Raw genomic sequence first — 23,839 nt, forward strand, 5'->3', positions numbered from 1 at the left:
TAAAATGCAGACTATGTGGTCATTTTTCCAAATGATAGAACAATTCCATTATTTTTTATACAATAATTAAAACATTTATTCATTGGATGTATTTTATAAAGCCATGGTCTCAGCTGTTAAATTAAATTGTTTTGTTACTTCTGTGAATGAGCAACTGATTGAACATCCTTTTTTACAGGGTATTTCATCAGTTTTTACCTAAGGTTGTATGAAATTACAAGTTCCCAATAAAAATAGTGGCTAATAAGCCAGCTAACAGCGCTTTAACAGCTGTGTTCGTTTTCAGGTTTTTAATGTTGAGTGTATTTGATATTGAGACTGAACTCTTCCATTATTTGTTTTCTAAATAGAAGGAGAGGAATGTTTCAAATACAAGAAAGATGTAGATTTTCTTATTTTTCTATTACATTTGTAAAAGATGTTAATCTGTGTCTCTATTTGAACATTTTATACTTTAACTTTAAGCCATATCTGCTAGCAGTAGTGTATCGTCCACCTGAACCTTACTCAGAGATTCTGACTAATTTATAAGACCTCTTATTAGATTTAGTGCTAAATACTGATTAAGTCATTTTACTGAGTGACTTGAAAATTCATGTTGACGATGGAAATGACAGCTTACATATTGCTTTTAACTCTATATTAAATTTAATTGGCTTTTCACAAAATGTCCACAGACGTACTCATTCTCATAATCATACTCTTGGTCTTGGTCTGACATATGGCATTGATAGTGAAGAACTAACAGTTGTTCCTCATAGCCCTGACTACACACTGGCTGAGAAGAAATGTAATTATAGTTTGTTTGTCAGATAGTGTTGTTACCAAATGTAAAAGAACAATTTCATCAGTATTTCCTACAATGCCGTTTGTCAATAAGACAGAGAACATCCATCCAAGCTCTACGCCAACACAGGCTGATCAATTTGTTGACAGAACAACATATTTAATGCGAACAACACTAAACAATGCTGCTCATCTAAAACAGAAGAAAACCAGTCAGAAGGAGCTCCTTCATTTAAATTTACAGCTTGAGCTTTAAAACAGACCTTAAGATGATTGGAAAGAAAAAGACATTTATCTGGTCTAAAAGAGGCTCACTTAGTCTGGATAGAAAGTTTAATACTATATAATAAAAAATCCCTGCATAAGGCTAAAACAGATTATTGTTCATCGTTGATAGAGGAGAACAAGAACAACCACAAAATTGTTTCTATTAGAGAGAAAATCCATGATATCCTTCCCACTATCGATGATGTCTCATTCACAGCAGCTTTAGAGATGTCTGTAGAACCGGATTTATGTTTGGACCGTTTTGGTCCTGTACAGCTCGCTGAGTTAACCAAAATAATAACTTCATCTAAACCTTCAACTTGTATTTTAGACCCCATCCCAAACCAGACTATTTAAGCAAGTACTTTCCTTAGTTAATACATCTGTACTGGATCTGATGAACATGTCTCTATTGACAGGATATGTATCTCAGTCTGTTAAGACTGCTGTAATCAAACCTTTACATATAAAAACAACTCTCGATCCAGAAGCGTTAGCTAGTTACAGAGCAATATCCAACCTCCGTTTTATGTTTGAAATTCTTGAGAAAATAGTTTCAACTCAACTATGTGCCCATTTGAGGAGAAATAATCTGTTTAAAGAATATCAGTCAGAATTTAGAGCTCATCATAACACAGACTGATCTGGTGAAAAGGACCAATGATCTTCACATGGCCTCAGATGAACGACTCCTGTCAGAACTTATCTTGTTAGACCAAAGTGCTGCATTTAACACCATTGATCCCGACCTTCTGCTACAGAGGCTTGAACATGTTATTGGGATTAAAGAAACTACATTAGGTTGGCTTAGGTCATATTTATCTGATAGATTTTAGTTTGTTAATGTAAATGATGAGTCTTCCTCACACATCAACGTATTGAGGTTCCTCTGGGTTCTGTACTTGGACCAGTACTTTTCACAATATGCATGCTTCCCTTAGGTAATATCATTAGAAAGCATGATAAAAACTTTCATTGCTATGCAGATGATACTCAGAATTACTTATCCATGAAGCCTGCAGAAAAACTAGACCATGTTTTCACTACTTCATGACTGGATTACTGCAATTCCTTATTAATGGACTCTCACAAACATGCCCTGAAAAGTCTCCAGCTGATCCAAAATGCAGCAGCGAGGATTCTGATGAGACCTAGCATGAGAGATCATTGTTCTCCAGTTTTAGCCTCTCTTCTTTGGTTCCCTGTTAAATCTAGAATAGAATTACAAATTCCTCTCCTCACATATAAAAAGATCTCATAGTTTCATATATTTCCAACAGAGCTCTTCGCTTTTAGACTGCAGGTTTACTTGTGGTTCCCAGAGTCTCTAAGATCACAATGGGAGGCTAAGCCTTTGGCTATCAGGCCCCTCTCTTATGAAACCAGCACCCAGTTTGGGACCAGGAGGTAGACACCTTCTCTACCTTTAGGGTTAAGGCTTAAAACCTTCATTCTTTATGGTTGTGCTGCCATAGGGTTAGACTGCTGAAGGAATGTCCCATGGTGCACTGAGCACTTCCTTTTCATCTCTCTGCTCCTTATCTTCCATGTATAATCATATCACAGTATTGAAATCAATCACGTGTTTCTTCTCTCTCAGCAGGTCATCCTGGCTAAAAGTTGCAGTGTTTGTTGGTCTCAACCAGTTGAGGTAGGTTAAAAGGGAGTTTTTCCTTTCCATTGTCGCCCCTTGCATACTTAGGATGGGGAATTGGATTGAAGTCAAGATTTGATGTATTCTGTTGGCTTTTCTTAACCAGGCTATTATCTATTATGGATTGGGCATGAATTGATTTGTCTGTGAAGTGCCCTGAGATGACATAGTGAAGTGGCGCCGTACAAAAAAAGCTATATCGAATTTAACCTTGGTAAATGCAATTTAAACTTTTATCTTCACAACAATACCCAAACAAAAAGCATCCCCCTCTGGTGGTAAAGTGATGCCAGCAGGTGTGGTCAGCATCGTCCAGCTGCATCCTACTCTGTGGGGTGTGAGCAACATCCTCACCGTCTTGTTGGCAAATCATAAAAACCTCACGTGGACATGAGTTGTGTTGCATATTGTGTTGGTTGTGCGTGACAGTGTGAGACAATGCCCACATGTTCAGTTTATGTGAGAGATGAAAGACTGACGTAGCTGGCCAGCTGATGGTGAGTACAGTTTGAAACACCAACAGCTCAGCTCAGTCCAAACTTAATTAGAGGGTTTCAGTGAAGGACTGCCAGGGACTCAACATGCAGTAAAGAGAATTAAGTCAACATCTCTCAGTTTTTATGAATAAATACATGATGAATAAAGCACAGATGCAAAGATGGGCTACTCTAGCTAGATTATAAGTTGGTGTGATAGATAATTGATGGAGAGATGTATGGTTAAAAGTAATAAAGTTAATGCTGCACTGCAATGGAATAGAAAAAGGATGTAACAGTAATATTCCACTCCATAAAGTTCAATCCAGCCCATATTCCCTGTAACGTCTTCAGCTTTGGTATCATTTTTCTGTCTGTATATGTGAACCATTTATTTGCTCCCTCCACCATTCACAATCTGCCTATTTGGAGCCACAATGACACCTGGTATTTTTGCAGGGATGAAAAATGTCCCCCAGTTATTATTTTATGGTGAAACTTTTTAGTTGTGAATTCAGACACTTTGTGTTACAGATATACACACAGTCTCATTTGTGTGTGTGCATGTGTGTGACTAGCTTGTAATGTGTTTGGACTGAGCAGGATGCCAGGCAGCGCCTGTTAAAGGTTCTAATGTGGCAGTGGTTTCATGGTGGTTGGCACAGATCAGCAGAAAGAGGGCAAAGAGAGGAATATTTAAAAAAAAAGAAAGAGGGAGAGAAGAGGGAGGGAAAGAGGGATGTGGGAGCAGGAGCGAGCTAAAGAAAGAGGGCTGCAGTAACACAGGCACACCACAGGCATCAGACTGTGGTGGATATATATGTATGCTTAGCTTTTTGTCCCCCCAACCACCATCCTTCTCTCCACTCAGGGTCAACAACCCATTCACAGTGTGGTCCCGAGGTGATCAGAGTGGACCCTGCCCTCTCTCACTCCGCTTTCATTTTCTCTCTGTCTTTCATCCTGTCTTTTCTTCTCTTTTTTATCATCAAGAGAGGGGGGCAATCCAAACAGTCATACTTCCCCTGAACTCATCTTTTATTAATCAGACCTCAGCAGTATATCAGGAGGAACTGTGACGCACACAGGTTTGTGAGTTTTAAAGGATGCCTTATGAACGTGCACATGCATAAAAACACACATGTGCAAGAAAGTGCAAGAACATGCAACTGACCACTGACAAATGCCTAAGGGTGTTTCATATTTCCTCTGCTGCAAAGCAGACCATCGTATAAAAACACACCAGAGTTCAGTTTGTGTCTGAGTATGTGTCAAAGAAAGAGACAAAGAAAGAGAGAAAAAGAAATTAGTAAGACGAATGACTTGAAAGCACCACACGACCACCTCCTCCTTGTCATTCACAAAGCCTCCCTTGCTCTCCACTCTTTCTTCCTATGTCCCTTACACACACACACACACTCACATACACACACACAAGCTCACAGACGGAGCAGAGCGGATATTCTGGGTGGTGTTATTCCAGGTGTGGAGTCGTTGAGGTCTCCATGCTGTGACCCTGTTATCCTGGGAAGAGGGAGAGTATTAGATGCATGCAGGGAGAGGAAGAGACGCTATATCAAAAACACATTTCTCCCCGAGGCTGTATCACTGCAGTTACATGGCTGCACAGACGTGCACATGCTTACACTTGCATCAAAATTCATACACAAGATGAAAGTATTTGTGTGTATTCAGTCTGCATGAAACTAAATTAATGGGCTGTATCACAAAAATGTTAGCTAGGAGTAGATGTGCTGCAAACTTCAAATATAAAGCCCACCGTGTAAATGTATATCAGTGCACTGGCAACAGGACAGACCTGTTTTCAAAACCCAACAGCAGAGAAGAGTCCAGAGATGCAACACAGAACACGCAACTAAAACAACACGATGTAAAAATTCTGCCGCTGTTGATGTATAACGACTACTAGCACCACAATCTGAGAGGAGAACATTCAGAGAAATGCATAAAGGCTAAATTCTATCAAATGCAATCAGCACTTCAAGTGTATGTTTTTTAACTGTTACACTTTCTTGTAATTTTCTTTTTGAATTTGGTCAGTATTCGGACGTAAACGCTTTTCTTTGTTTTCCTTTTGGCAATTTATGTGGAAATGTGCCCTATAAATCAAGACTGATTGGTTGATATTTCTGTAACACAATGTTTAAACAACATAAAAATTAAAATATGGCCTCGTGCTTCAAGAGAATTTGCTGTAAACCAGGCTGTAAACAATTCAGTATCTTACGATGGTAAAAGAAAGAAAAATGTGCTGAATCTGAAATTTAAGTGTGAAATTTGTTATATTTCTGCTGATATCAACTTGAGCAGGGTAGTGTTTACACTTCACCAGCAATGGTTTTCTCCAGGTAATTCAGATTCCAAATACCCAAATACCAGATGTTAGATGTGAATGGCTGTCTGTCAATTTGTGTTAGCTGTATGATAAACAGCTAGCAAATACTCCACTCTTAATGAAAAGCAAGTATAGAACAGTAGATGGGTAGATTATTGTTATTATACTTATTGTAACAGTATTACAATAGTACTATTTATTACTAGTAATAGTAATTACATGTATGTGCTATAGATTTTAATACTGTTCATATTGTGAAAGTATTAGTTATTTGTTGACAAAACTCTAACTTGAACAATGCATAGCCAAATCTTAAAAGCTACAAATTAGGATACGCTTTTAGTTTTGGCTCTGATTGTAATTGTTTGAGGTTCTGTGGATCTAGAAAGACGCCCAGCAGTTGTCTGAAGTTATATATGGACATTTTAACTATAACAAATTTACAGTAAAATGTTTTACAGTGTACCTATAATAGGTAATGAATTATTAAGGATTTTGATTGTCTCCACATTATTAGTCCAGATTCTAAATCCATCTTGAAAGCAATGAACTATAGTTCTTTCTATCCAGTGATTGTGTCATACTAGCCCATAAAAAACCTTAAAACTGTTGGTTTTCAACATTTGCTAATTCATAAGACACAAAACAGAGTGGGCTTATCATTGTATGTGTATTTACAAACAGAAAGCTGGTATTGCAGATTTAGCTGACGAAAAGCAGGTGGGAGCTCACACACTCATTTTCCACTAAACACATACGCAGTTATTAATCTCTGTGTCCATTGCTCAGGAGTGCTTCCAATGATGTGCAACAGAAGCTCATGGGTTCCCTCCATAAACAAGCTGTGTGAAAAGGGCTTGTGTTTCCATTCAGTGGAGACTTTTTCCGCATTTGACACTGTATGTTGCAACACCTGAACAATTAGACATGCCATGGATTGTCATCAAATGGAAATGCAGCTTTACTGATGTGCAGCAGCACATTTGGGGATGGGCATAAAAGGTCTGAAATTAATATTGCATGAATCTTCCAATGAATAGCAAGCTCTCTATTCATTAAAATAAAAATGCAACTGCTCGTACATAGGCAGTTTCTAAGGAGGATACTGTAAAATAACCTGTGTTGCATGTCAGGTTCATGTACAAGTGAACATATTGGGGCATATACATACTTAAAATAGCTTTAACATTCAAAACGTTTTTATTTTTTGGTATTTAATTTAGTCTTCCTTCTCTGTGAAAGAAGTTTTTTCTTAACTTATTTGTTTCTTTTTCATTTTAAATTGCTGCCATGTCAGATTTTATAAAAATCTGAACCGAAAAAATCCCCATACTCAGTGGCTTCATTCTTAGTTACGTTAAGATTTTTTGTGAGTTGAGAAATATGGATCCAAACATTAAATTGTGAATCAGTGTCAACTGAATGAGCTTTGTTGGTTGGATTCATAGTTTAGTCTTCTTGCCAGAGTTCAAACTGTGTCATTGTGTCTAACTGGATCCTTAGAAAAGATTTAAAACGTGTAAAAAAAAAAAATACAGAAAAGGCTGGGTTTTTTTCTTATAACAGAGTAATATAATTTGGTATATAAATATATCTGTTTTGAACCCACTTTAACACAGACATCCCTTAAATACAGTAATAAAACAACATTCCTTACATTTGCGCTAAATGCTAGTTAGTGCTGGCCTGAACGCTGAATGCAGGCGTGGAGGAGAAGCAGCCTTACCGGACGCCTTCATTGCCAAATCTCAATTTTAATGACTTCTCTCTTTGATTAAAAAAAAAACAGCTAAATGGTTCCAGTTGAGCCAGAGAAAGAAAAAAAGAAATAAAACTTGAACATCTAAGAGATGAAAATAGCCATTATTCTCCAGTTTAAGAGGCAAGTGTGCCTGGGTTGGGCTGAGATGTCAGTTACGAGCTGCAGATGTTTGTACGTTATTTTTATGATTGTTGTTATTTTCAAATTGTGGTGTTTCTGCGATGAGCTTTGCACTTGTTAGGAGTGTGTGTTGTGCTTGTGTATTTGTGTGCATGGGCATACATAATTTAGAAAGGCATATTCAAAATCTGGAGCACTTTGAGCTTTTTAACCATACATCTAATCTGTGTGCCTTGTAACAGCTCATTATGCCACCTGATCACAGAAAACTACAATGGTGATAAAAAAAAAAAGGTAGACGACACACACACACACACACACACACACACACACACACATATATATATATATATATATATATATATATACACTCAAACACATAGTTGTCTATGTATCCCAGAACTCTGGCAGGTAATCAGAGTCTCTGCATTTACAATCCTTCCTACTAATGATCTCATGCACACATGCGAACACACACACACTATGCATATTGAGTCCTCAGGTGGTTTCAGGGGTTATGAGAGGAGAAAATGTTCTCACCTCTTCTTTGCTGGATGGAGAAAGGCATAAAAACAGCACCTGCTTTCTGGTTCTCTCTCCATTCTGACTTCCCCTCCCCTCAGTCAGTCTTTGAAGGGATTGAGAAAGGACACCATGAGGTAATTAGATGAGTTGCTTGCTTGCTGAAAAAAACAAAAAAAAAAAAACAAAAAACAAAAAAAAACATCATTTGTGTTTTATCTCATTATCTAAAGCATTTTAAAAACAAATGCTCACAGGTATAAGCTGGAGTCAAAATAGCTCACGCAGTAGTGCATCAATCACTCCGTCTGTGTAAATCATCCAGGTGAGGGCTAAGATGTGATGAAATATGCAGGTTACATTGAGGAAGTGGTTTATGTTGCTGATTTAAGCTTAAAAAGAGGCAGCACTGCTTCATAAACCATTTTGCAGACAACAAAGACCTTATTGCATCATTTCACTCATTCAACCCAAATCTAAATCCACAGCACTCGTAATGTAAGATCAAGCGATATCACCCCCTGGAGCATATTCACTATTTTAATCACCAGGTCCAGCAAGGATTATGTTTTGCTCAGATTAAAACTTTATCTACAGTTTTATTCATTAGCGTATGCAGAAAAAAACGGCTCAACATGACAGATGATAGAGGGACAGGTTGTGTTAGATTTCAGTGGAGCATTTGATGTCATAGAGCAAGATATTTTAATTAAAAGTAAATGGCTTTGTTGTTTTAGTCTATCTGTCATTATTTCCACAGTATATCAACACAAGCCACATATTTTGAATTAAATAAACTTTCATATGGTGAATTTTTACAATTAAACTAGAAAAAAAATATTACACTTAAACATTTCCAAATTTAAAAGCATTGCCTCTTGGTCAAGATTACTTATTTTCTAAATCTAAACCTAATCAATGCATATAAAGTGGATAAAGCTGTGTTACTGGGTTTAATTTGTAAACGGTATTACTAGCACATTTATACCATTCTTAAGGTCAGCTGAGGTAAAATCTATCTACAATCACACCTGCTGTGTAAAGTTACTGCCTTTTTTAACATATATTAAATTTATTGTGTTTATGGGGAAAAAACACACACAAACACACACAAAAGTGCTGCTTCACTTCTGTTGGGAAGCTTAAACACTGCTCTCAAATGTCTGATGAATTAATATTAATACTAATCAAAATATTTAAACCTTATTGCAATAACACACACCACTGAAGGACCAGACTTTCTGTAATAATCTTATTTATTTGTTTGTTTGTTTGTTTGTTTGTTTATCAAAAACTTATTGGACAGTAGAATATTTTCCCCTTCTTAATATCTGTTCAGTGTAATTATGTGCATAATTGCATAAGGAGCAAGACCACCAGGTTCAGGAACAGCTTCTTCCCTGAAGCTGTCAGACTGCTGAACTCTTGCCATGCCCTGTAGACCCCACCCTACTTCCCCACCTCTGAACACCAGCCCAAACCCTGCTGCCCTGCCCCCACCCCCCCATCCCCACCCCAACTGAATCCACCCCCCCACCCCACCCCACCCCCCCCCTCCGACAAACAGACCTGCACTGCAAACACTTTACTCCCCCCAGGGGAGTTCCTGTCCACATGTTTACATGTTTACCTGCTGTCCATATAAGTGCAATATCATTAATATTAATATCAGAAATGTTATACTTTGGACTATCACTACCTCATGCACATACATACTTGCACATATTTATCTAGGCTGCACATGCAAACTGGGCTCTTTAGTGTTTACTGTTATTTTTATTTAAAAAATTTTGCTGTTTATATTCTATTGTATTTAGCTTATATTCTATTTATATTTAGCCTATATTTCTATTTTTCTTCATGTCTTATTTTATTTCACTTATTGCCCTCCTTCTTATGGCTCAAACCGGGACCTCAGTTCTAATTTCGTACCATAAACATGTAAATGTGAGCTGGTATGACAATAAAGTTCCTTGAATCCTTGAATCCTTGAACTGAAGTCTATATTTATTCAGAATAATATATTTGATGGATTGATAGATATTTAATGTGATCTCATGTATGTAGCTGCAATAAATGTGCATGTTATATTAGATGTGGAACCGAGGTAAAAAAAAAAAAAAAAAAAAAACAGATTGACTAATTGGGATCCATTTAAAAATATATTATAATAACAACAACAACAATAATAATAATAATAATAATAATAATAATAAAGCTGTTTTAAAAGTGACACTGTGACTGCAGTTTAATGCTGATGTCCTTACATTTCAATCTGCATCCTCTGTGTTTTATAGCAGGAAAAAAAAATCTCCAAGCATAAACCTCAATGCTCACAAGACTTGTATCATGCAACAAAAGACTTAACTGTTACTTTCAATGTTTATAAAAAATCTACAAGCAATTTATTCACATTCCTCAACTAATACTTTTGCATGGTTCCAACTGCAGCCTTGGGTTTATAGCCGAAGATTAATAATATTCTGGCTGCCTGTGATTAGCTCCTCTCTGAAAGAATAGCGTCTGGTTTAATTCTTCAAGTCAGTGCTGCTGTTTAAGTAACAGAAAATATCAAATTTGTGTTGTTAAAATGCTTAATTCCAGATAAACTGTGTGCAGGGACACAATGTAAAAGCAGTAAAAGCTGTAGCTGTTGTCGGACATTGTGATGGCCGACATTTTTGTTCACCTCTCCCAAGCTTTCCTTGGATAGCTCTAATTATAACTGCTTCCTTAAAGACCTTCATTTTGGCTGCTGATTAAGACGTTTCATAACCTCGTGCTTTTTTTTATGTACAGTAAGAGAACCATTCAAAATGAATTTTAGTTGGATAGTGGGGAAATAATGCTGTGATAGCACCTTGGCTCAGCAGTGCATTTTACATCTGTAAATAAAGGAGTGAATCCAACTGCGCTCCAACAGTTTCACGTTTGAACTCAGAGGTGCAAAGCTTGAGCAATCTGACCTTATATTTCTGTCTAGCTGCGTGTCTTTGAGCCAGAGCAGAAGTTCAACCTGAATAACATCCGAGGCCTGAATAAACGACGTCAAGAGCAGAACCAGCTCATAAAAAATGTGCAATAAATGTCATAGATCCATCAATTTCTATCAAGTGTGTCAGTAAATACCACATATTCAATGGAAGGTTAACTTTATGAAAGAAAGCATGGGTCACTTCACTTGGATGGAGAGTGAGTTTGAGCCAGCACAAGCAGGATATACTCACAAGGTTTGCCTTTGCCACAACTGCAGATATGCAGGGAAATGGAACCCAGAGGATCCTGTTGTTTTCAGCTGGGCCACAACCCCCGTGAACATGCCATATGCCAAGTTACCCTTGAACGTGAAAGAGTGGGGGGGCAGACAACATGAGCTCAACAGCTTATCACTGCATCGGTGTTTAACTACTTCCTTTCTGTCTTGAAGTCAGCTGCAGCACTAAACAACTTCTGTCCTCTGGAAAGATCAGTGTCACATTTCAAAACTGTGGAAAGGTATCACTCCCGAAACCTATAAAAAGCCACTGTATTACAACTGCGCCTTCTGTGGTTCTCCCTCCCTTGCACACATGGACGCGGACACACACACACACACACACACACACACACACACACACACACACACACGAATTCACACACCTTCCTTGCTTCTAATGCCACTTCCGCCATAAAAAGTGCTGGCAATGCTCCACGTGCCCATTAGCACGCGCTAAATAACTGTTAACAATGTATTACCCAGACTCCCCTGCGCAGGCACTTGTAGCCTTCCCTCAGCGTCCCTTCAAAGCTCGCGGGTAATTATGTCAAAGGTTTTTAATAAACAGCCCATTCAGTGCGCTGTGGGTTACACCTTCTTCCAGAATGGACACATTTTAATTTTCTTCTTTCTTCTTCTGTGATTGGGCGAATCCCCCCAAAAAGTCACTAAGTCACGAGGTCAATGCGCTCCTGCACATGATTATAATTTAAGCTAATCACCAAAGAAATGCGTCACTGTATGATACATAAATTTATACCGGCCGAACAGTCCGTTATATTCGGACGCAGCTGTAATATTAACATTAAATGCTTTGATTATTTTATAATATTAATAATCATTTGAATTAAATCTGTTAATGGTCAAAGCACCAAAACAGAGAGGTTATCCTACTTAACAGTTGCATAATAGTAATAAGCAATTAAACATGTTAAAACCAGTTACTCATATCTTACAGCCTTTCTTCGACAGGGCATTGACAGCTTAACATGCAGGGCTAACTATGGAAGGTATAGGCCTATTCGGTGACCTATTTTCAACTACAACTATTTTTTGTTTTAAATTTTTTTTCTGGACTGTCTTTTAACGATAAATGGATAATAATAATAATAATAATAATAATAATAATAATAATAATAATAATAATAACAACAACAATAACAATAATAATAATAATGGGACATGCAGTGAAACGTGAATTATTATAAAGCACATTATGTATAATACAAAAACATTTCGTTTTACTTGATTAATTCTGAACAGAGAAGTGTGGCACTTTGTTAACAAGAAAGTTTAAACCTGTTCTGAAGCGTAACTTGAAATTACACGCAGTGATAAATGGACAACAAAAAATAAGTTTAGTTTTTGTCACGTCAACTGTGTCAAATAAACAAACTATTCAGTAAATTATATCACTAAAATTAGCATATTTTTTATTATGCTATATGACTAAAAAAAAAAAAAAGAAAAAAAAAAGCATTTCGTTTAAATGTAATAAAGACCCGTTGATAGGCCATTGTTTGAGTGGCCTAGTCATTTTTTTTTTTTTTTTTTGACTAAAACTATTTAAAATTTATTTTTATTGTCTGCACAGGCAGTTCTGAGAGGAACTATTTTATCTGAAGGCCAGGATTTGTCAGTCATTAATATCTCGTCAATCTAACTAAATTATTTTCCAAACAATTCTTGACCCATTAAATTCTCACAAAATTACAAAGTCATGCGACATTTTCTTTAGTCCCACGGGACTTAGAAAAGGCAGCGATCTGATAACCCACGCGGATTGTGTGTACGGAGCTTTCCCTTGACGTTCAGTCATTTACTTTAAATTTATGCCAATAAACGACAACGACGTGCTGTTTATTTTACCAACGAGCCAGCAGAGGAGGAAATGTCGTTGAGTCAAACAAGAAAATAACTCAAACCTGGTGTGTGTCTGTTTTTTTTTTTCAATACTATAATGGTCCACCAACAACTTAATAAAAAAGCATTAACAGGTTGGTCGGGCCTGGTATGTCACCATATGAGGAGTGCGGTTTGTTGTGAGTTCACTGGAATCTTTTCTCATCAAGGAATCCGCACGTAGGCGACACACACACGCGACTGGTTCATTCCCACACAGAGCTTTCACGTGCTCTCGTACCGAACATCACAAATTTGTGCCGCCTTTACAAGTTGAGGACTGTTTTTGTAAACGTGCATGGAGAAAGAATCCATCTAATAACTGGACTCGCTTCAGTTAAATCACTTCCATAATTATGTAACCTCATTTTTAAAGACTGGGGCACTTAGTCACTGGACTGGACTGTTTGAATTGCTTTATTTATGTTGTCACTAAAACAAAAACAAAAAATAACAAAAAAACAAAACAAAAAAAAAAAAACGGACCTGTATGAAAGTTTTAAAAAATTTAAATGTCTTTAAAGGAGCCTAGACAATATCAGCTACTATAGGCCGAGCACACTGTGTTCAAAGCTCCATTTACTATTTTTCAGTTAAACAGTTGCAATCAAGTTCGTTAAAAGTTAACAGCATTGTTACTATTTACACCTTATGTCACTGTCATAATGATGTAGAACATATTTTTGTCGTAGGGAGCAACTTTTTAGATTACTAAAATTTAAAGAAAGCCGATGACACATATAATAAAAGTAAATAATTTTTAAGACTTAGCCAAATAAACCACCGAGTAATTCTAAATATTTAACTTGTATTTTTGGAAATTGTTTATTCAGCTCTTCTTTTTCGTGCGTTTCTTTAAGCAAATGATTATTAATCTTATATTACAGTCTATAATATATACTCAGTTCTAAAGTGATGACCGCTGTGCTTGAAGTACTAATGGCTAGATATGCAAAGCATGTCGGGCCGGAGTGTGAAAATGCACACCATGTCCCACAGGGACGCTCCTTGCACTCCTTCGCCTTGAGACATGATTCATTCACGGGCTCGACTTTTACCACATAAGGCGGCACGAGCGGCCCCCACAGCGGGCGGGACGAGAGAACAGTTCCGGGGGGCTGTGATTGCTCGTGATTGGTCGCTCTGCGCTGTGATTGACAGCTCTCTCTCTCCGGCTCTTCTCTAAGCTGCTTGTTGACACTCTCCAAAAGTCCGCAAGGCAACTAACGGAGTCACAGCCCCAGCTCCTCCAAGATCCATCTGTTTGTCGGTTCAAGGACGCAAAACTGTCCTGCCGACAGTGCGGGACCGCCACTGCGGATGACTTGGGGGTTTTGAACTTTTCTTACTCCCTGAAAACTCGTGACGCCCAGTTCCTCTTCTTCCTTCTCTCGCCCCGCTGTTCCAAGACTTGAAAGAAATGGCAGAGAAGCGGCGGTCCCCGTGCGCACTGAGCGTCAAGGCGCACGCATTCTCAGTGGAAGCGTTGATAGGGGCTGAAAAACGGCGCAGGACGACCGGAGAAGATGCTGGATCTCCTGGCTACGAGGATGAAAATGACGTGTCTGATTTAACCGGGAGCCCGGGACTCCGAGCCGGCAGAGCGTGCGCCAGTGACCGGGGCAGTGAGGCGGAATGTGCAAGTGACGGATCCCGTAAGTCAATAAAATAAAATAAAATATAATTAAATAAATAAATAGTTAGTTAGTAAAATGATTAAAATGTAGCTTCTAACTTAAAGGCCCTGGTAGATTTTAAAGTAAAAAAATGGCCAAAATCTTTACTCGCCGATACTTTTAATTCATTTTAATGCATATACTACTGTACAGAGCTACAGCATAACATCTTTGACAAGATGGCAGAAAATACAGATTATAAAGGAAAAACAATGGCTGTTTTTTGTCAGTCGCACAGTGAGAATTTGATATCACATTACTACCCTGGTCTAGTAAATATGAGCGCTGTTAAGTGTGACTAATGTGAGCGGGTTTATGAGTTGTGTTGCAATCATAAACACGCCAATTAGCAGCGTATAAAGGCAGGGAAAGAGCCACGGAAAGGAAACTAAGAAGTCTGCAGAAAACATAAAAAAACAAAAGACTACCCACTTGAATTAATTTGAATCTGAAGCAAATTTAGAAAAGTTTTTGGCAGATGATTTATTTGGCATGAAAGGGCCTAATGTCCATAAATTCTGACTACTTAGGGAGGCCTATGTTGAGTGTCGGAAATAACAACAGCCACACATATAATAATATGATGTCCTTAAAACTAATTTTGAAGTTTAAATAAATTTGAACAAATGTTAATATATGTGCTTCATTTCTTGGGCTATTTTTATCATATGCAAAATTAGTATATTTCAGTAATCACTGTTGTAAACAAATTTTTTTAGCGACACAAGTAATTAAAATATCGTTCCAGATTTTGAGCTGTGTCATTGTAGTTGAACATCTCAGTTAAAGAACCACGGAAGAATTTAGTTGTTTTTTGGAATAAGCTGTAGATAATTGTGTGTGTGTATATATATATATATATATATATATATATATATATATATATATATTATTGCAAATTTTAAAGTGGGCAATCTCAATAATAAACATATAGCAAATTCAGAATAATATACATGATGCGTTAAGTTTAATTTGGGCTAACAAGCTTGAGTATTACTCAACAGCGGGTTAATCCTGCTATAATATTAGTGTTCCTATATTGTATCCAGATTTTAGTCTGTCACTAAAGGCAAAGTACCTCGTAAAGTGAGTCATGTTTGCTTTTGATGCGTGTGTTAACGTATTGCTTGTTTAAAATCTTGCCTCGTTCCGGTGCAGCAGAGAGCAGCGAGGACGCGCTGCTGGAAAGCCCGCAGCCCGCAGCTCTGTGCACGGCGCCTGCAGCCGGGACCGCAGAGGAGACCCGCGTGGACCTGCAGGGATCAGACCTGTGGAAACGGTTCCACGAGATTGGCACGGAGATGATTATCACCAAGGCTGGACGGTAAGACAAAGAAATCGAATGAGAATTAGAATCAAGCAAATATCAGAGGGTAACGAGGGCAGCACTGCAATGTAAATGTCACTAAGACATTTAGGAAAAGACATATGTAGTAAATAAATTAGATTAAAAAACGGAATAATTTTTAAATAAATAGATAACAATTTTTTATTATGCTAAAATAGCATCTATACGAATAACTCAAAATTTTTATTATGACAATGGCCTCTTTCCATTCCCCCCACTTCTTTTTTCTATCCTTATTTTTCCCATTTATTACGATTTATTTGCTTTTCATTCCAGGCGGATGTTCCCCGCTATGCGTGTGAAGATTACGGGTTTGGACCCCCATCAGCAGTACTACATTGCTATGGATATAATCCCCGTAGACAACAAACGATACCGGTAAGATGCAGCAACAATGGAAACTTTGCTATCCTGTCACGACTGTGGCATGAGCTAAAAACAAAATAAAAATTCGTGACAGAAATATCAAAGTGAGTTGTAAACATAGGCTGTAGCCCCAAACATCATTGTCTGTCTGTAAAAAAATAAAGTGCTGTAGTTGTTTCGTTGGCAAGTAGTCTTAATTTAGACTCCATACAGTGTTCGTGGGACAGGCCGAGATTTGTCATCTGTGCAGCCCCACTTCTTTCCACAAATGGCGCTTGGCAATGGTGTTTTGTCACGGCGGTTTTGCCGTCCCGTTTGGAGGGGACCTTTTGGATCGCCTGTAACCTCTGGGTCAAACCAACAAAAGTCATTTTAAAGCACAAGAAAACAGCGTGCAATGCAGCCAAGCCTTTGCATGTTATATGCTCCATCATTTCCAACTTAGAACCCGTTTATGTGTGAATACACTTTTAGCAGGGTGGTGGAGTGATGAGTGACATCTCAAGATGTTGCAGCACAGTTCGTCTGGAGGATGCAGAGGGCAGGTTTTAATGCCATCCAAACGTTAACAGCAGGTTCACTGCAGGGTTTCTGAAGGCAGTTTAACCTGTGGCTTATAAAATGCCATCACATCATTTTCAGCTATGACAAAGACTTGAAAGCAGCTTTTGATTTCAAAGCTGCTTTAAAATTAAAGAAAACACCTCTCTCTTTTTTTGGGTGCTTTTAGTCACACCAAATTTTAATGTTTTTGATTTGTGGGATATTTTAAATATATTTTCTAAAATTAAGATCTACAATATGATCAGATTATAGTGTTAAAAAAAGCCTCAATTTCTTCTAATTATTGCTGATTTCTGTCAGAAATGTTGATGAAAACAGCGGTGAAATCAATTTAAAAATGGCTCTAAGAGCATTCAAATTATCACTGTCCTGTCTCCATTTCTGACCTTATCATTGTTCTTCAGGTACGTATATCACAGTTCCAAGTGGATGGTGGCAGGGAATGCAGATTCTCCCGTGCCTCCCAGAGTATACATCCATCCAGATTCTCCAGCCTCAGGAGAGACATGGATGCGCCAAGTGGTCAGTTTTGACAAGCTTAAACTGACCAACAACGAGCTGGATGACCAGGGACATGTATGCATCCTAATATATCCTAATATTTTAATTATTCATCTTTGTTGTTTGCTTATACCTTATAGCACCTTTGAGAGTCTATTATCATGTATCATATATATTTAAGCTGTGACATTTTACATTTTTGGAGAAAATTAACATGTTAATGTTTGTTATGATGCAATGTTCAATACTTTAAAAGGTTTGTTGTAAAAGTAAAATTGCCCCAGTCTAATCCAAGCCTTAATCCTTCATTCGCCTCCTCTGCTTAGATCATTCTGCACTCCATGCACAAGTACCAACCCCGTGTCCATGTTATCCGAAAGGAGTGCGGAGATGAGTTATCTCCAGTGAGAGCCGTCCCTACAGGGGAAGGCACCCGCACCTTTTCCTTCCCCGAAACTGTGTTCACCACAGTCACAGCATATCAGAACCAACAGGTAGAACAGCTGAACTCCATTCACTCACATTTCCTCCTCAAAGCAACACAGCTGGATGAACTGAGCTCAGCGAAATAACCTTTGTGGCCTGAAAACCATTTTATCAGCGTGCATTGCTTGTTGTGGACAGATGATGATGCTTTGCATTCACTATTGCTAAAAAATAGAAATATTTGATGATGATTTAAAATAGGTTTTTTGTAAGTTACACAGCTGCATGATATGAAACAATAATTCACTTGAGATAAATTAAGAAATCTCTTTTGCAAGTAAGTCCAGACCAATGCATGTTGCTGTAAGTGTCTTATAATTACTGAATTTTACTTAGTCAGTTTAAAAGCGGGTGTCCCATATGGGAACGAGTTGCTGTTTTTTATTTCTGTATTTGGACCAGTCAGTGTGAGCTTTGAAGTTTGGTATTAACTGAGGTCTGCTGGCCCACAGTGCATGATGGCTGAAGTCAGAACATGGTGGCAACGGCAATAAAAGTCCCTTTGGACGCGGGTCACATAGAGCTGGGCCTTAAACACCACCCACAGCCTGAGCAACCCCATGGCAGCCACACAGGCACAAATGGCCGAACACAACCCTTCAAATTCTCTTTTATCTGCAAAGAAACATGCACACAAAGAGAAATAATCCACGGTTAACCATGCACAGAAATCTATTTATTTTTAGAGCTGATTGAAAGATTATAGAGGGGAATTTTTCTGGCTGGAAAAAAAAACCTTCCATTACAGTCTATGTTATCATGGACAGAAATTTTGGGAAATAATTAGAGTGTTATTTTGCTTTTCAGATTACAAGGCTGAAAATTGACAGAAACCCATTTGCAAAAGGCTTCAGAGACTCTGGTAGAAACCGGTGAGTTCATTTTAACCACAGAGATTTTCACATTATCTACTGTATTAGGGGTACTGTGGGATGTATGACTGCATTATACTTTGGCTTGGTTGTGGTTTTTGTCACTGCTATTTTATGGGGAGCAAAGCTCTTTATATATTTATTTATTTCTAATGGAAAATGTGCAACCAGCTCTCATTAAATCTGTCCTAAATGGCCACAAAGAAACTGGCTAAACTGAAAAGAGGTGGCGAATATCATTAAGGTTAGTCAGTGATACATTTTCATTTAAAAGTGCTAACTTTAAAGGCAAATTAATTCTGACAATTGCACTGCTGCTCCAAACACATGTTTCGAAAGGGAAAATGTAAGTTTGGCTGGAAATCTTAATGGAGCGTCAGATTCCTGCCAACCTCAACATCAACAGCAAAATAATAAAATCGAGAGTGTCCTGAAGAAAATCTGTATAAACACATTTCTAAACATATATAAACACAGCATTAAAACAACACAGCAGTAAAACTCCAGCAGTCTCCAAACAGCCACTCCCTGGAGGCCTCACAGAAATCATTAGAGAGGAGGGGAGAGAGCAGGGAGAGGGAGAGGCTATGTGTGAGACAGAAAATTTGAGAGGGAGGAAGGTAAAGAACGGCAAGCTGGATAACCCAGGAACCTTGACAGCTGACCCTATAAAAGTTGAACTCAGGAAGGCTGGAAAAAAAAATCCCTTTAAATATTACAGGAAGAGTTAAGCAGTTTGTTAAATAAACTTCTGCTCTGATAGGCTGCTTTGGAGTGCACAGAACCGCTCCGGGCAGCTTGTCTAAATTATCACTAAGGCTACAACCCTGTGGGGGGGAGGACTTTTATCCTCACGCTAACGAGCGGTAACAGAGCACTCGCATTACACCGCCACAGCACCCACCTAGAGGAGGAGGGAAACTCAGGTTGGAATGGGGGGGGGGAGAGAGAGAGAGAGAGAGAGAGAGAGAGAGAGAGAGAGGAGGAGAGTCCCACCTCATAAATCGCTGCTGCGGCTTCCTGCTCCTTCGTCCTGATTCGCCCGTAAAAGCCGTGTGAAAGCAATTAACTCCAAGTACCCGACCAGCAGCAGCCAATCGCAATATGGCGTTTATGCTCCTCATTACCAACGGTCTCCATGGAGATGGTAAGAGAGGCCCCACAGGCAACTAAGATGGCCGCCAGGTGGTTGGTGCAACATGCAACCCACTGAGAGCTGCTGCATCTATGTCTGCAGGAGGTTCAGGAGAGGTTGATTTTATCATTAATGGCCATATATCTGTGTATGTTTTACAGGATGGGGTTGGAGGCTTTGGTTGAGTCTTATGCATTTTGGCGTCCATCTTTACGAACGCTCACATTTGAGGACATTCCTGGCATTGCCAAGCAAGGTAACAAAAATGAGCCAGAGCCTTCTGGATAAGGAGAAGTTGTCTGTAGTTGATGTAGCGCCCACATCTACGTCATGTCAAAGATTGTCAATGCTGAATGTTGATTTCACTTTTCTGTAGGAGTCCCAGGAGCTCATGGAGGCGTTGGAACATCATCTCACCTGCTTTCCACATCTCCATGCTCATCGCCTTTCCAGGTTTGCCCTCTCAGCCCACCAGACTACACCTGTAGTCGGCCCACACACCCTCTCCACCGTTACAGCAACCCTCACGAGCCATTCCCACAACCAAGAGGTCCATCCAGTTATGAAGGTGAAGGATTCTGCTCCTTGCCTCTTCCTGCAGCTCAGCTCGGCTATCTATCCAACCCTGCCTCACAGAGCTACGCCAGTCTTCGCCTCCATACGCCGCCCTACAGCCTATACGGTTATACCTTCCCCCCCTCGCCACGCCTCGCTGCCAGCCCTGATAAAATGGCCACCACTGCCACTGCCAGTCATCAGAGTCCCTTCCTTGGCTCGTCTCCCAGTGGGACTTTAACAGACAGTCTTGGTGTGCTCGGTGGAGGACAGCAGGGCTTCTTGTTTGACTCTCGGACTTTAGGAGTGACGAGCAGCCAGTCTGGGGGTGGGGTGTCACAGGTTACTGCCCATATGGGCTGAATTTGACTCTTGCTTTACATGGAAACAAAATTCCACCCTGGGATGTGCATTAGTTGGTTTATGGTTACATTTAATAATTAATCATCCACATGCTGATGCACCAAATTGTGGATAAATTGAGCGACAGAACATATGAGCTTGTCAAAGTTATATCTACAGGAAATACTTTGTTTCTATCATGCATGGTTTCTATGACATGCATCTGCAGTGGTCACTAAAGGAACAAATGTCACGAATGAGGAGTCCAGGAGCCACTGACTCACCTGGAACTGAATCTGGACTGGGCTCAAACTGGGCAGGTCCAGACAATCAAAGCAAGCACTTCAACCCCTGGCCAGAAGCCCCAACACAGCCACGATGATACTCACACAGCATTTTACGTCACCTCCATGAGCTTGTCTACTTCTGAATGGAGCTAAACGCTAAATATTATTACATGTCTCAGTGTGCTTTCAGTCAAGTTCACTTCTCAGTGTGCACTACATGCAAGGCCCTTTCATTACCCAGTTTAAAGAAAACAACAACCCTTGGCAATGATCATCATGTCAATGAAAAACCACTGGAGAGGTCCCAGTTTTAGACTCAAGTATTTAAAACTGTGGGAGAGTGATACATGACAAACTGATCTACATGTTCTAGGTCTAGCCTGACAGACATTTGGCTCTGTGGACATCAGACTGAAGTACAGCAGGCACAGACATAAGGTACATAAATATAGCAGGAAGGGGAGGGTGGGCTGGAGGAGTGTTGATAAAGGGTCGTGTGACCCTCCGCACTTAAAAACCCAACGCACCTGCTTCTGCTCTTTAGACTGGGTCAGGTGCACAACAGCCTGCCCTAAACTTGACCGAAAACCTTTTCTTTCCAAAGACACTATAACAGCAAGCCCTTTGGCGCAAGGACATTAACATGTTCTGTGACCGTTTTGAGCCAAATAAAATATATCTATTCATATAAAAATGTTTGGATGTTATCAATATCTTACTAATTTAAATGATTCAACATGGTTTTGTAATATAATTCGGTGTCTGTGGATGAAAACAACCCAAATACATTTCCTTGAGCAGAGAAGATATTTATTTATATTTGCAATTATACATATGTAGCTTTTTATGTTATTTTTGTGGAGCTGAATGAAACAAACCCACATTCACATGAATACACACAGATACACCAACACATCCACATCATCCATATTGTATAATGGTCTTGTAAACTAATATCTTCAACTCTGCAGAAGTAACTACTCACACGAGAGAGGGTGTGTGTGGAGAATGTTGATGTGGGTGAGAAGGTGTGGATATTAGCGTATTTGTGTGTGTGCAGCAACAGGTGGTTGAGTTGTCAGCCAGTGTGTGACCTCACAGTTTCAAAGTTCATGTGGATCCCTGAGAATTGACACCCCGCCTCCCACAGACGTACACATGTAAGCACAAAGTCAAACTTCACTGTTGAAAGCATTAATCAAGATTATTGCATCAACAAAGCTCAGCCGTTTTAACACCCGAACTAGTGAAAAAAGACAAAAACTTCTTATTATAGCATTGCACATGTATGTACTTGTAAATATTGTACATGTATGTGTACGTGTGAAACTTTAGCAGCTGAATAATCTGAGAATCAGTTGGCTAAAGTCTAAAATGCCTGAGGAGCCTGTAGGTCTTCTCACCTACCAGAATATCCAGGCAAACGCTTCCTGTTCCTATTCACTGTTTGCATGTACATGCATTTAAGGGTAAATATAAAATATTTTTCCAACTGTAAAACAGTAAAGTCAGATGTGACTCCTCCTTCTGTGTGTGTTGCAATCTGAGCTTTTCTCTTCCATGTTGGGTTATTCATGTATGTTGGTCCTCGTGGATTTGAACCAGTTTCTCAATAATATCAGAACCAACTCTCTGTTTTCTCAAAAAGAGAGGGATAGCCACAAAGACCTATATGTGGTTTGGAGAAGATTTTACTTTCAGTTTTGGACTGAGATTCTGCTGCTTTTTTTTTTTTTTTTTTTACATTTTACATTGCACATTAAAAAAAGCTAATGAAAATTGTCAGATTCCAACTTTGTATTTTTAGTAGCATTGTTTTGAGCTCTATTTATTTATTTATTTTTTGCTTTACGTGTTTGACACTATAAGGAAATTATAGACAAATATGGAAAATTTCTAGCTTTTACAAAAAAAAAAAGATTCCTGTTTAGCTTTGTCCCAGAAGAGGGCGTGCAGATAGAGGTAAGGAAGCCATGATCATCACAGTTGTCTGGCAGAAAAGAGCAGTTCAGGAACTGTTTCATATTTTTAGGGGATCTCAGCCTTATGCCAAAAGCAGAAGAAGATGCAAATTCAGGCCAGTAAAATGGCTGCAGAAACAAAATAAAAGACTTCTGATCTGGTGTCATGCATGTAAGAATTCTTATAGGAGATTTTGTAAAATGTAAAAATGATGTGCTTCTACAGATATCAGGCCCAAATGTCAGGATATTTCTCACCATACTTTGTCAAGATTAGTGTAGAGATCTTAAAGTTACTCAGCTGACTTGATTAGAAATGGATTCATATAATCAGTTCCAGCCACTGGCCCAGACAAAACCAGCTCGAATATTGTCCAGTATGTTTCCAGGAGGTTGCTGACATTGTCAAATAAGGAGAACAGCAACATGCAACCAGCATCATAAACCAGCTAAGGCCATTCAGAAAGTTTGAACTCAGGGGATGTCAACTATGTTATCCATTTTCTATACTTTACTCCAATGGACTCCTAAGAGTACAGAAATCTACCCCAGCAGCGATTAGGTGAGAGGCAGGTTAAGCTCTGGAAAGGTTGCCAGTCCATTGCAGGGCCAGCAACCACATCACAATTACCATTTGAAATAATG

The 23,839-nt window shown here is 38.9% G+C and overlaps 1 protein-coding gene across 2 annotated transcripts; it reads left to right on the forward strand.

Moving 5' to 3' along the window:
- The first annotated feature begins 14,319 nt into the window (after positions 1-14,319).
- tbx18 (T-box transcription factor 18) lies at positions 14,320-22,966 on the forward strand. Of its 2 annotated transcripts, none has more exons than XM_041975054.1 (8): positions 14,320-14,756; positions 15,936-16,101; positions 16,402-16,503; positions 17,460-17,631; positions 17,883-18,050; positions 18,850-18,914; positions 20,211-20,305; positions 20,426-22,966. In XM_041975054.1, exons 1-8 carry the CDS (start codon positions 14,522-14,524, stop codon positions 20,965-20,967), a joined length of 1,545 nt encoding a protein of 514 aa, XP_041830988.1. In that variant the 5' UTR covers positions 14,320-14,521; the 3' UTR covers positions 20,968-22,966. The 2 variants fall into 2 exon arrangements, with proteins under 2 accessions (XP_041830988.1, XP_041830989.1); XM_041975055.1 differs by having other exon boundaries at positions 15,939-16,101.
- Positions 22,967-23,839: the final 873 nt, after the last annotated feature.

Source organism: Melanotaenia boesemani, chromosome 22 (genome assembly GCF_017639745.1).
Source record: "Melanotaenia boesemani isolate fMelBoe1 chromosome 22, fMelBoe1.pri, whole genome shotgun sequence".
Taxonomy (NCBI): domain Eukaryota; kingdom Metazoa; phylum Chordata; class Actinopteri; order Atheriniformes; family Melanotaeniidae; genus Melanotaenia; species Melanotaenia boesemani.